This window comes from Megalopta genalis, chromosome 1 (assembly GCF_051020955.1).
Source record: "Megalopta genalis isolate 19385.01 chromosome 1, iyMegGena1_principal, whole genome shotgun sequence".
In the NCBI taxonomy this organism is placed as follows: Eukaryota; Metazoa; Arthropoda; class Insecta; order Hymenoptera; family Halictidae; genus Megalopta; species Megalopta genalis.
In genome coordinates this window covers 1,565,958-1,578,073 of record NC_135013.1, presented here as the reverse complement: position 1 = coordinate 1,578,073, position 12,116 = coordinate 1,565,958, and the positions used below count along the sequence as shown (strand labels likewise).

The following is a 12,116-nucleotide window of genomic DNA, read 5'->3' as shown; positions in this document are numbered from 1 at the left end:
GCGAGAGAATCATTGGTAGCTGCGATTGTGGCACTTTTCTTTCACATCGAGATCAAGTTATTATTAATTAATAATAACTTTTGAATAGTTTACCTCTGTAGGCTTCTCTTCTATGATCTCCGTTGTCTCGAGCACCTGCGTCTCCTCGATGTCGACGATTTTCCTACGAGAATGATTTATGAGCGTGTGAATTACGAACGGAATGCTTAAATAACGTGTTTAAATAATAACAAATTCGCTAACTTTTCTTCCGGTTGTTCTTTGGGACTCAACTTCTCCTTGCGCACTTCCTTCTTGTCTACCTTGACACGCTCGGATTTGATCTTCTCCTTCGTTTCTTTAGCCTTCTTCACCTCGGTCCTCTTTCTCTTTGGCTTCTCTTTCGGTTTAACCTCTTTCACTTCCTCCTCGACGACTTCTTCTTCCTCCTCGTAGTACCTCGGTTCACCCGTTATGTCTGTTGAACGAACAGAATAATTATACGGAAGCGTTCTTCACATTTTATATTTTTATCGAATTAATTAGAAATATATATATATAATAATAAAATAGTAATAATAATATAATAATAATATATGTATAATAAAATATATATAATAAAAATCTTCGGCTGTCTAATAATTAAAGAACACTTGATGCAGTCAATGTAATATAAATAATCGGATACAATGTATATAAATTATGTGAACAAAATAGATTACCTGTAACGTGCAATTTGGCTTTCGTGGTGGCCAATCCGATTTCGCTGGTGGCTTTGCAAACATAAGTGGCGTCGTCCTCCTCGGTCGCGTGGTTGATCGTCAGCGACGTTTTCTTGTCCTCTTCGTAGAGGCGTACCTTCACGTTCTTCGTGTTCATCACCATCTTGTCGTTCTTGTACCATACCACGTCTTCGAATTCACAAACATACAATTATTACTTTGCCACGGTGAATTATGATTTTCAATTTGGACGTACATGTAAATATAATTTACATAACTTCGACTACATAAGTTTGATAAATTAAAGAAAAAAGAAAAGTGATTCTAGCAAAACCATACAATCTATCATTTCTTATATTGCAATATTGCTCGCTTATTGTTATCGAATAAGAATCGCGTACAGCATTAAAATATATTTAAATATAAATCAATGAAATATATTAAATATAATTCGAGAAATATGTTAGATATTACGTGTATTAAACATATTAAATATAATATATGGAATACGTTAAATATAATATATTAAATATATTAAATATAATATGTTAAATATAATGTATGAAATATATTTAAATATAATACATGAAGTATATTAAATACAATGAAATACATTGAAATATATTTATTTATTGGTATACCTGGAGTAGGATTGCCGGAATAACTGCACTCGAACACCGCGCTTTCACCTTCCCTCGCGTAAACATCCGTTATTTCTTGAATGAATCGTGGTACAGATTGCGTGGCTGAAAGAAACGGTACGGTAGACGTTAATCTAAGTAACTATGAACGAGAACAGAACCGTACGGATATAATCGGTTACCTGATGTCTTGCTTGGTGATTATGCGACTCGCGTGACTCCGATGTCAGTAATCTGATTAGCCAAGAAAAACAAAGTACATACACACGTACACAAACGGATGCATGCAAAAAGTCAAACACTTCTACAGGATCGTAAAGTACCTTTCTTCTTTTTTAAACGTTCTCGCTTAAAACGATGTTTAAAACATTGTGAAACAATGAAACCAAAATGTGTTCTAACAAGTAACGATGATCGATAAGCAAAAAGATATCGAATATCGAAAATGTTGTGCATCGGTTTGCAAGAAACAGGAACTACGTGAAAACGTTTGTTCCAGTTTTGAATAATTTGCAAAGAGTTGCAAACAATATAAACGAATCTGGTTAAATGGTTCCTATAGTGTCACTGGTTTTTGTGTTACATCCAACGATTTATGCCATAAATCTTCAAAATTCGTAGCAAAATAAGTAATTCTCCATCTGGTAACAAAGTAACTCTTATGCATTTTTTTATTGAATGTATTTTTCTAATTTTTGATCTAGACTCGGATAACAAAGCTGAAAGAAACATCATCATTTAATTTTATTGTCGCGCCAATCAATTGCAGTTTTTCAAAAGAATTCCTCAATCAATTTAACCTGGCAAACTCTCTAATCCCTCTAACATCCAAAAAATATTTAGATCGCAATTCTAAAAACATTATACCATTTTGACAGATGTACGAATACTTCGAACACCGACCGTACAATGCACAGGGTGTCCCATAATTATGTCAACACCCGGAAAGGGGTGATTCCTGAGGTGATTCGAAGTAACTTTTCCCTCAGCGAAAATGCAATCCGCGGCTTTGTTTACGAGTTATTAACGAAAAACAAACAATGATCATTCGGAGAGCGAGTGCGGGCGGCGCTCCGCCCTCGCGGCCAATGCCGCGTCGCGACGCAGCGGCAGGGGTCGCGAGGGCGTGGCGTCAGCCGTGCTCGCCTCTCATTGGTCACCGTTTTTCGCTGATAACTCGTAAACGAAGGCTCGTAGAACATTTTCGCAAAGGAAAAAGTTGCTTCGAATGACCTCAGGAACCCCTCGTTTCCCGGAAGTGCCATAATTACGGGACGAATTATCCCCGATAATTTAAATAATAAAAAAAATCGCTCCCCGAAGCGACATAATTATAATTTAACCCTGTCGAGTCATAGAAGAACCATACAATTTACGATCAGGCAGAGCACACAGAGAGAAGCGATCACACTTGGTTAGCGCCGAAATAAACCGCGAGAGCTACCTGACATGGTGCCCCTCTCATCCTCGCTGTGATGCTCGCTACAAGATACCTCGGAGGCCGACATGTTCCCGGCCAATCCGAGGTTCCCGCTGCACTGGCTCTCTAACAACAAGAACTCCTGCAGCTCCTCTTGGCTGTCGGCCGTGTGCAGCTGCTGGAACGCTTCTAGATCGACCTCCCTGGGCTCCAGCGGATACATCTTCGGGTCCATCATCATGTTCCCGATGCGACGCTCCTTGGACCACCTGGCCACCGGGATTCTGGACTTCGGATAGGTGTGATACTTCCTCGCGTGATCGAACTCGAGTGCGGTCTCCGCCGTTTTCCCATAGTTCGCCGCGGCCGCCCTGCTCTGGCCGCTCCCGGTGGACGCCTCGCTGTTCTCCTCGATGGGCGACAAGTAGAATCCGGGCTCCGGTACGTTGAAGAAGTCTGGATGCATCCGAGTGTGTCCCCTTTTCTCCGACCTCGGCGGCGGGAACTCGTCGAAGTCCAAGACGATCCTCTTCCGCCTTTCGTCCCGCAGTGCCTCGACTCGCAGTGCGCACTCACTTCCGGCCGGCACGCGGTCCGTCGCCTCGTCCCCGGCCACCCTGCCGATCAGGATCCGCTCGGACAGCCTCGGCCTGCCCATCCTCGTCGGCGACGGCGAGCTCGATTTCCTAGCCGCGAGGATCTTGCTCGCCGAAAGCTTCGCGCATTTCGCGCGGACCGGCGACGGCGACCTGAGCTTCGGCTCGTCTTCAAAGTCGCCCTTCGCCAGCCTGCCCTGAAGACGAGGCCTCTCCGACTGGCCCTTCGGCGCGCGCAGCTTCGTGACCAATTTCCCGGCGGCGCTCGCCTGCGTCTCCCGCTTCGTCTTCGAGCTCGCCGGCACCGTCTTCATCTCCGAGCTCTTTCTCGATCTCTCCGTCGAGCCATCTGACGCTCTTCTCCTCGCCGCCGCCCGTTCCAATCGCTTCTCTCGGTCCTCCGTCGCGTCCGTCGACGATCCCACCTCCTTGCCGTCGGACTCGTCGTACTCCTCCCCGCAGTCGACGGTCCCCTGCTCGTCGGCTTCGCTCGTCTCCCAGGAATACTCCGCGTTGCTTGGCTCCTGCTCGATCCCGGACGAGTCTGAGTGCCTCCGCGACAAGTAGAATCCGCGCAGAGAGGCCGGCTCGTCGTCGTCCTCCTCCTCGGAGCACCGCTTACCTTCGTCGTCGATGTTCATCAGGGTCTTCGTTGACGAGAACTCGCTGATCATCGTCGAGCTGTTCCGCTGCGAGCTCTCGTCGCGGATCGCCCGATCGTCTAGACTGTCCGTCGAGAAACTGCACTCCGCTTCACTCAGCATGCAATCGAGCACACCAGCGTACCGGCTCTTACCTCTCAGAGCTTCCTGCATCTCCTCCATCTCGGCCACCCAGGACGGTTTTCTGTATTCCTTCGTTCCGAGGATTCCTGCGGCGCCGATGAAAAGAAAGAAAAACGTTCGACGATTAGAAAAACTGGCTCCCTGGCTTCGACCGTTTCAGTCGCGCCACGCGGCGAGCACCGCGGACGAGATTCTGCGAGCTTTTGCTTGCGAATTAGAGCTTTCGTCGCTCGCCTTTCGCCTCTGAATCGTTGCGCGGGAGACGCTTCGCGAATGCGATCCCGACGGAGAAATTGCGCGATTGTTGTTGCGGATGTCTGTATCGGAATAACGTTCCATGGAATGAGAGCTAAATAAGCAAGGGTGTCGAGAAATTATGGTATCTCCGTGAAGTGGGAGATTCTCACATATATATAATTATAGATTATTTGTTTCTACAGTCACCTAACAACTATAAAAATGTGCCTCGAGGCTCGATTAATCGTATCTCCTCTTCCCAAATTTTCCATTTTCGTTGACAAGCTGAAGGAAAATTAGGGAGAATTTACTGTAAATCGTAGTCCGCGATTTTATTAACCGATAATAATTCATCCTGTAATATAGTAATTAATATAATAATATAATAATACATATTTATATATATTATACTATATATTAATATAATATAATAATAAAAGATATAATATATAATAATAAATAATATATGTAAAATAATATAATATAATTAATACAATATAATATATTATATATAATACGTATTTATATCATATCATATATTAATATAATAATTCATCCCATACCTCTTCACAAATTCCGAGAAACAGTTTCCAGCAACATTTAATCCGAAGATAAATTATCGCAACGGTCGATGAAGGAATTCGTTTCGTTGAAACCGAAACGCTCCCTAAGATCATTATACCGCGGAATGATTCAGAGGCGACGCGGACGCGGCTGAAACGGCTGAACGAGTTAGCAGACAACGCCGGACAAAAGAATACGAAAAAAAAGTGTCGGTGAAGGATGTGAGTGTTCAGTGTGAGTCTGATATGATCGTCGACGGGAGGTGCGGGATGTGCATATTAGGAGATTTCATCGACGACGGTGATTCCGATCGGAGATCGCAGCTGAAAAGAACTCGTAACCAAGCAGATTAATTAGCCAAGCATCCGCCACGTATATTCTTATTTTTATCTGTTTTTTTTTCTTTTTTTTCTTAGACAGAGAATTCGGTCTACGACCGAACGTCGGTCGTGATCGTTGCAGTTTATTACCTTCTACCGATAAGTATGTGGTCGTGGTCGATACGCCGAGCGGATTGTGCGCCTCGAACACAATCTCGCCCGTGTCGTCTGGATACGTTTCGGCGATCGTCAATACGGACGTGCCGTCCTCGAACTCTTCGACCTGGAATTCTGGCGACGGCACGATCGCTACACCCTGCTTGTACCATTTTCCTTCCGGCTTCGGTTTCCCTTTCACCTTCACTTCCAATCTGTACAGAAAACCAAAATCGTTTCAATCGTGGAACGAGAGAGCTTTCGATGGAAAATCGCTGGATAAATTTTTGAGAAAATAACGCGGTGTCCCGATTGCTGTGCCCCCAATTGCTGTGCTCCCGAGTACTGTGCTCCCGAGTGCTGTGCTCCCGATTGCTGTGCTCCCGATTACTATGCCCCCGATTGCTGTGTCCCTGCTTTGGTCTTGGACGTAATTAACTTTGTATTTATTGATCTTTTAATTCCTTTATTTCGTCTATTTTTGAGCAAAGAAAATAACATTTAATATTTCTTGGTTGACGAATGTAAAGTTAATTATAGCCGAGAATAAAGCAAAGCCACAGCGATTGGTCATCCTCTACGGTAACTGAATTTGTAACGGAATTTGAGTTTTTCTAATATGATTGTACTAATATTGCTCTGCGGTTATTGAAAAAGAAAACAGAAAAATTTCGACGATGTTACCGTTGATAATTGTTGTTTAACAATCTGTAACGATTTGAAAGTAATTGTACCTGGTTAGCTCTCCATCCTTCGTAGGAACTAACTGAGGAAGTTTCTTAATTATCTCCGGAGCGGATTCTTCGTCCGTGTCGAACAAAGGTGTTTCCTGAAAACATCGTAAACGTGTGTGTGTATGATTGCGAAAAAAATAACCTAGCGATCAGACTCGATTGCAATAATATATTTATTATATTGTTATGTACTTATTGTATTAACATTACTTGTACTTCCGGAAAATGAGAGGTTCCTGAGGCCATTTGAAGCAACTTTTTCCTTTGCGAAAATGTTCTACGAGGCCTCGTTTACGAGTTATTAACGAAAAACGCTGATCAATGAGATGCAAGCACGGCTGACGTCCCGCCCTCGCGGCCCCTACCGCTGCATCGCGACGCGGCATTGGTCGCCTAGCGCCGCCTAGCGCCAGGCGCACTCGCCTCTTATTGGTCACTGTTTTTCGTTGATAACTCGTAAACAAAGCCGCGGATTGCAATTTTGCTGAAGAAAAAGTTACTCCAAATGACCCGGGGAACCCCCCTTATTTACCAGAAGTGCCATAATTTTGGGACATCAAAAATGTATAAAATTGTGAAAATCTAATTAAAACTTGTAAAGGCATAAGAGGAAACTGAAATATCCGAAATTCTGACAACATAAGAACAAGCTAAAAAATAAAACTGAGAAGACCCAAGAAGTAGCTAAAATACAAAATTGCAAATAACGTGAAAAGAAACGCAAATATTAAAAATAATATATAAATGTATAAAATAATATTAAATATACAATTAATTGATATCATCTTCTGTCGTGAAATATTCTATTAAGAAGTTAGTAAATCGCGATGTTCTACGAACACGTATGTTTTTTATACCAGCTTATGCTAGCTTATACGATTTATGTAGACGAACCTTGGGAGATAAGAGATCTTCCTCTGATCCACTTGGCCCTGTAGTAAGCGATGTCGCGATCAGCGATGATGCGATCTCTGAGTCTGGCACATACTCGTACGCTGTAACAATTGTTTTTTCTATTTATTTTTATTCTCTTTTGGTATTCCTTTTAATCGAATTTTTAGATCCGTGTCACCGTAACATGTGAAACTATCTCGTGATTTATATAATAATATATAGAATATAATATATAATAATATATAATATATAATAATTACAGAACGTGATTAATGTAATAATAAAAATACAAAAATACAAAAATAATAATAATAAAAATTACCGTATCGCAATTCCAAATAATTCTCGCGTCGATTGCTATCGTATTTCAGTTTGCTAAATTAATCATTGAGACTGGACGCGGTCGAAATTTCTCTTTCTCGTTTAGAAAAGCGTCCCAGATTCACTGAAATCCGGTTTCTAAGCGCAGCGTCGCGCGCAAACATCTAATTTTCCGTCTATTAAAACGGTAATTCGCGCGAATGCCCGCGGTTCGGTTACCGTTTCCGTATTAAATATGGTGACGCGTACCAATTACTGTGCCCGATAAAATCACGTCTGGAGTTATCGACAAATCGAACAGTTTTATTTCACCTACGTCGCGCTTGTTGAAACATTTAACTTATATAACGATGTTTTTTATATGTTAACTACAAAATTGTAAAATATGCGAGGAACACGAAACATTCGACAAAATGTACACAACAGTTTCCGATCGTATTACTGTGCCCTCAGAAAGATGGAACATGACGAAAATGCAAGGGTCACTTCGAAGCGCCGTACCTTCGCGAAAAAAACCGCAGCTAAGCCTCTCTTCTTTTAAATTTAAGGGAAAGGATCGAACTTTATTTCACTGTAAACAGCGTCTCCGAAAAAAATTTTACAAAGTCGTCACATTTTGTCGAAGTTGGCAAATTTTCGACGTGACAATTTCCACGGTGACAAACATGGCCCCAAATTTAAACGGTTACAGTGACGACAGACTAATGAGACAAAACATCGAGAAACAGTGTCTCAAAGCAGAGATTCCAAGCTTTAATTTAAAAGTAATGTCGATCATTTCCCGCGGAGTTATCGTTGATCAAAGTTGACCAAATATTACCAAAAATTTTGTACTCTTGGATCAAAATTGGCGATCTTTGACCGACGATAACTCCGCGATAAATCATCGCAGAACGACGACGATTTTTTAAATCAAAGCTTGAAGCTTCTACTTTACCACAGTGCTCTTTGTTTTTAATTCAGATGCACCCTCGCCGCTGTGACCCTTTAAATGTCGGCCCATGTTTCTCGCATCGAAAATTGCCGAGTTCGACGAAATGTACAGTCTTCGTGGAAATTTTTAGTCGAACAGTGCAAAGGGTAAAATGATCGCGAGGGCACAGATGATCGATTATGCGAGCGAGCATAATACGAGCGAGGTGGTTACCTTCGACGACGAGCGACGACGTGCAAACGGCCTCGCCGACTGGATTCACGGCCCGGCAAGTGTACTCGCCGGCGTCCTCCGGGAACACCTCGGTGATAGCTAGACTGCAGACACCCTCGGTGTCCTGTAAAATGGTGATCTCCTTGCCCTCCTTGATCGGCTTGTTGTCGTGGTACCATTCGACCCTCGGCGTCGGTTTGCCCTGCACGACGCACGTCAGGTTCGCGCTCTCGCCGTCCATCACCCGGACCGGGGACAATCGTTTGACGAACGTCGGCGACACCAGCTCCACCGTCTCCTCCCACGGTGTTTCCAACAGATTCACGGTGGCCGTGCAAGTGACAGACCCGCCGACGTTCTCCGCGCGGCAGGTGTACGTGCCGGCGTACTCTGTTTTTATCTCGTTTATCATCAGGATCGAGCGGTTCTCCTGCGTCACGATCCTCACTTGCGACGTCGACTGGAAAACAAAATATTTTTAGTTTTATAATGCGAATATTAATAGTTTCGTCACTTTTTCTTTAACGAAGATTCTACGAAGATTCTGCGTTCTTTATCACGCGTTCGGCGTTTGGTTCGATCGTTGTTAGACAACAAGGATTTCACGCGTCTATGGCGCAGTCTATTATGTACATGGATCGATTGTGTAAACTGCGAGTCACTTTTAACCTTTTATACAGTCGAACGTAAAGTCTGAAGCAGAGTCGCGCTTGATTGGGTACGTTGTTTTTCAATTTCGTAATTTAATCGCGTTCTAATTGAAAATTACGTAGCAATTCGATGGAGTAGTTGAAATCAATGCGGTTAAATTGCAATGTAATTGAGTTATAATATGGTTCAATTACAATGTAATTGAAATACAATGCACTTAAATTAAAATGTAATTGAACTATAATATAGTTGAATTACAATGTAATGGAACTATGATACAGTTGAATTACAATGTGATTGAATTATAATGTGATTGAAATAAAATGCACTTGAATTATAATATAATTGATATACAGTGCGATTGAAATACAACATAATTGAGATAATAAAATACAACTGAAATACAATGTAACCTTAATCGAAATGGAATTGTAATTGAAATGGAATTCCAATTAAAACGGAATTGTAACTGAAATGAAATTCTAATTGAAGCGGAATTCTGATTGAAATGGAATTCTAATTGAAATGGAATTCTAATTGAAGCGGAATTTTAATTGAAATGGAATTCTAAATGAAGTGGAATTCTAATTGACGCGGAATTCTAATTGAAATGGAATTCTAATTGAAGCGGAATTCTCTAATTGAAATGGAATTCTAATTGAAATGGAATTCTAAATGAAGTGGAATTCTAATTGACGCGGAATTCTAATTGAAATGGAATTCTAATTGAAGCGGAATTCTCTAATTGAAATGGAATTCTAATTGAAATGGAATTCTAATTGAAATGGAATCCTAATTGAAGCGGAATTCTAATTGAAATGCAATTCTAATCGAATCACAACGCAGTCAAAAGACAACATAATTAAAATCAAATAAATAATTAAAATCAAATTTTCCACATGCATATAAGTTACCGAAATCTACGAAAGACCTTCTATAAAATTTTTGTTACAGGCTCCGATAAAAAAGTTAAAAAACGAGAAATTTTTATGTATTTTTTGCCACTCCAAATAACAGCAAAATTAAACAAAAGAATCATTTCTGTCATCGTCCAGTAAACCAGTCTCTCTATCATCTAAAAAGAAGAAAATTCGAGTCATTTAGTTCAATTTTAAAATAACTATTGCATCTTAAAAGGATGTAGGAACACTTTCGTGGCCCACAGTATGTTCGTCGAGAGCGATCATAAATAAAATCGAAACTATGTATGTATGTACCTCCAACGGCCGTGTTTCGTGGAACCACTGGAACGACGCGGTCGGATAGGACTCGACTCTCGCTTCCATGATGACCACCTCTCCTTCGGCGACGATCTGCGGCTGTATAGGCTCGACGAATCTCGGCGCTTTCACCTCGTCCGGCTTCTCCTGGCGTTCGCGAACGGTGACCGAGCCGGAGCTCCTCGCCTCGCCGACGGGATTCTGCACCCTGACCTCGTATTTGCCGCCGTCCTTCTTGGTCACCTCCGGGATCAGCAGCTCGGCGGTGCTCTCGTGGATCCTGATCAGCCGTTGGTCCGATGGCACGATCTCCACGCCGTTACGGAACCATTTCACGTCCGGCGCCGGTTTGCTCTCGAAGTCGGCCGAGAGCGTGAGCGGCTGGCCGCGCTCAGCCACCAGGGCCGGCAGCGGCCGCGTGATCCGCGGCGCCCTGAGCACTTCCGGCTTGCTGACCCGCGCCGCGGTGCTGATCACCAGGTTCGCCCGGCACTCGGCACGGCCGAACTTGTTCACCGCGCGCACCCGATAAATCGTCTCGTCCTCGGACGTCGGCTCCAGGATCTCCAGCCTCGCCTCGCCGGTCTCGGGGTTGAAGCTGACCTTTCGGCCCCTGGTCGGCTTCAGCTCTTGCTCGCCACGGTACCACTTCACCTCCGGCATCGGCGTCCCGGTCACCACGCACTCGAGCCGGGCCGGCTTTTGTTCTTCGACCATCAACGGCTTTATCGGCGTCGCGAAGTGCGGCGCCACGCCCTCCTCCTCTTTTTCTGGACAGAGAATTCGGCATTAGTCGTCGTCGTCGACACTTTTTTTTAGATTGTTAAATAAATATGATTATAAATATGAATATAATTAATATGTATAATTATTAACTATATTGTAATTAGTGTTAATAATATATTTATATATTTAATACAATCACAGCAAACCGAAACTGAACACGGCTTCTTAAATGGTTAAACTATGTTTTTTATTCTAGTATCCTCAGCACGTATTTCGTGGTTCTAACATTAAACAGGTGATCTCCGTGAATTTTTTCGCAACGCGATACCTACCTGAAATGCATTTCCATAGTTAACCTCAATAATTAAACAATTCAATCGATTTGAATGTCGGCTAAACAAATATTTAATTAAATATTAATCAAATAATATTTATTATTATATATCAAAATATTAAATATTAAAAATAAATATTAATCAATTAACGATTTCGAATAAATCATTTTTATATCCTCGCAGTAAGGATTGCACAAGAAAAGATCAAGCACAAATGATCCTAGAAACACCGCCAAATAAAGGAACATAATGTTGTTACAACATTACAAACATATAATCATCGTTAACGCATATTTATGACGAATTAAAATATCACGTTAAACATGCTTAAAATCTGATAATGTAGCAAAAATAAGTGTCACTCTGTACTAGATATTTTCAGAAAAAAAACTTGCATAATTTGCACCGTGAAAACACAAGCTAACCGTTGAAGTGCAATACGTAGACTCCATCGCCATCTACCACGCGGATCGGAACTCCAAATTTACCCCCTCCTTACCTCGGCCTCTTCTGGGCCCGTTCTCATTGGCCAGGAGTTCAGGTCGCTCGTGACAACGCTAGCACTTATACGTAAAGTTCGATAAACATAACCTCGAATAGTGCTAGATTAGCTAGATTAGTACTTATACGTAAAGTTCGATAAACATAACCTCGAATAGTGCTAGATT

The 12,116-nt window shown here is 42.2% G+C and overlaps 1 protein-coding gene across 13 annotated transcripts in view; it reads right to left on the bottom strand.

Moving 5' to 3' along the window:
* The window catches only part of sls (sallimus), a 188,024-nt gene that overhangs the window by 58,262 nt on the left and 117,646 nt on the right, over positions 1–12,116 (bottom strand). For 12 of the 13 annotated variants that reach the window (XM_076528787.1, XM_076528778.1, XM_076528791.1 and 9 more), the window contains 10 exons: positions 10,385–11,157; positions 8,517–8,976; positions 7,049–7,149; positions 6,155–6,249; positions 5,415–5,635; positions 4,155–4,229; positions 1,343–1,447; positions 702–890; positions 244–457; positions 94–163 (listed from right to left, as the gene is read on the bottom strand). In XM_076528787.1, coding sequence (XP_076384902.1) covers positions 94–163; positions 244–457; positions 702–890; positions 1,343–1,447; positions 4,155–4,229; positions 5,415–5,635; positions 6,155–6,249; positions 7,049–7,149; positions 8,517–8,976; positions 10,385–11,157 — 2,303 coding nt within the window. The remainder of the gene's footprint in view (positions 1–93; positions 164–243; positions 458–701; positions 891–1,342; positions 1,448–4,154; positions 4,230–5,414; positions 5,636–6,154; positions 6,250–7,048; positions 7,150–8,516; positions 8,977–10,384; positions 11,158–12,116) is intronic. The other variant, XM_076528780.1, reaches the window with a different exon arrangement.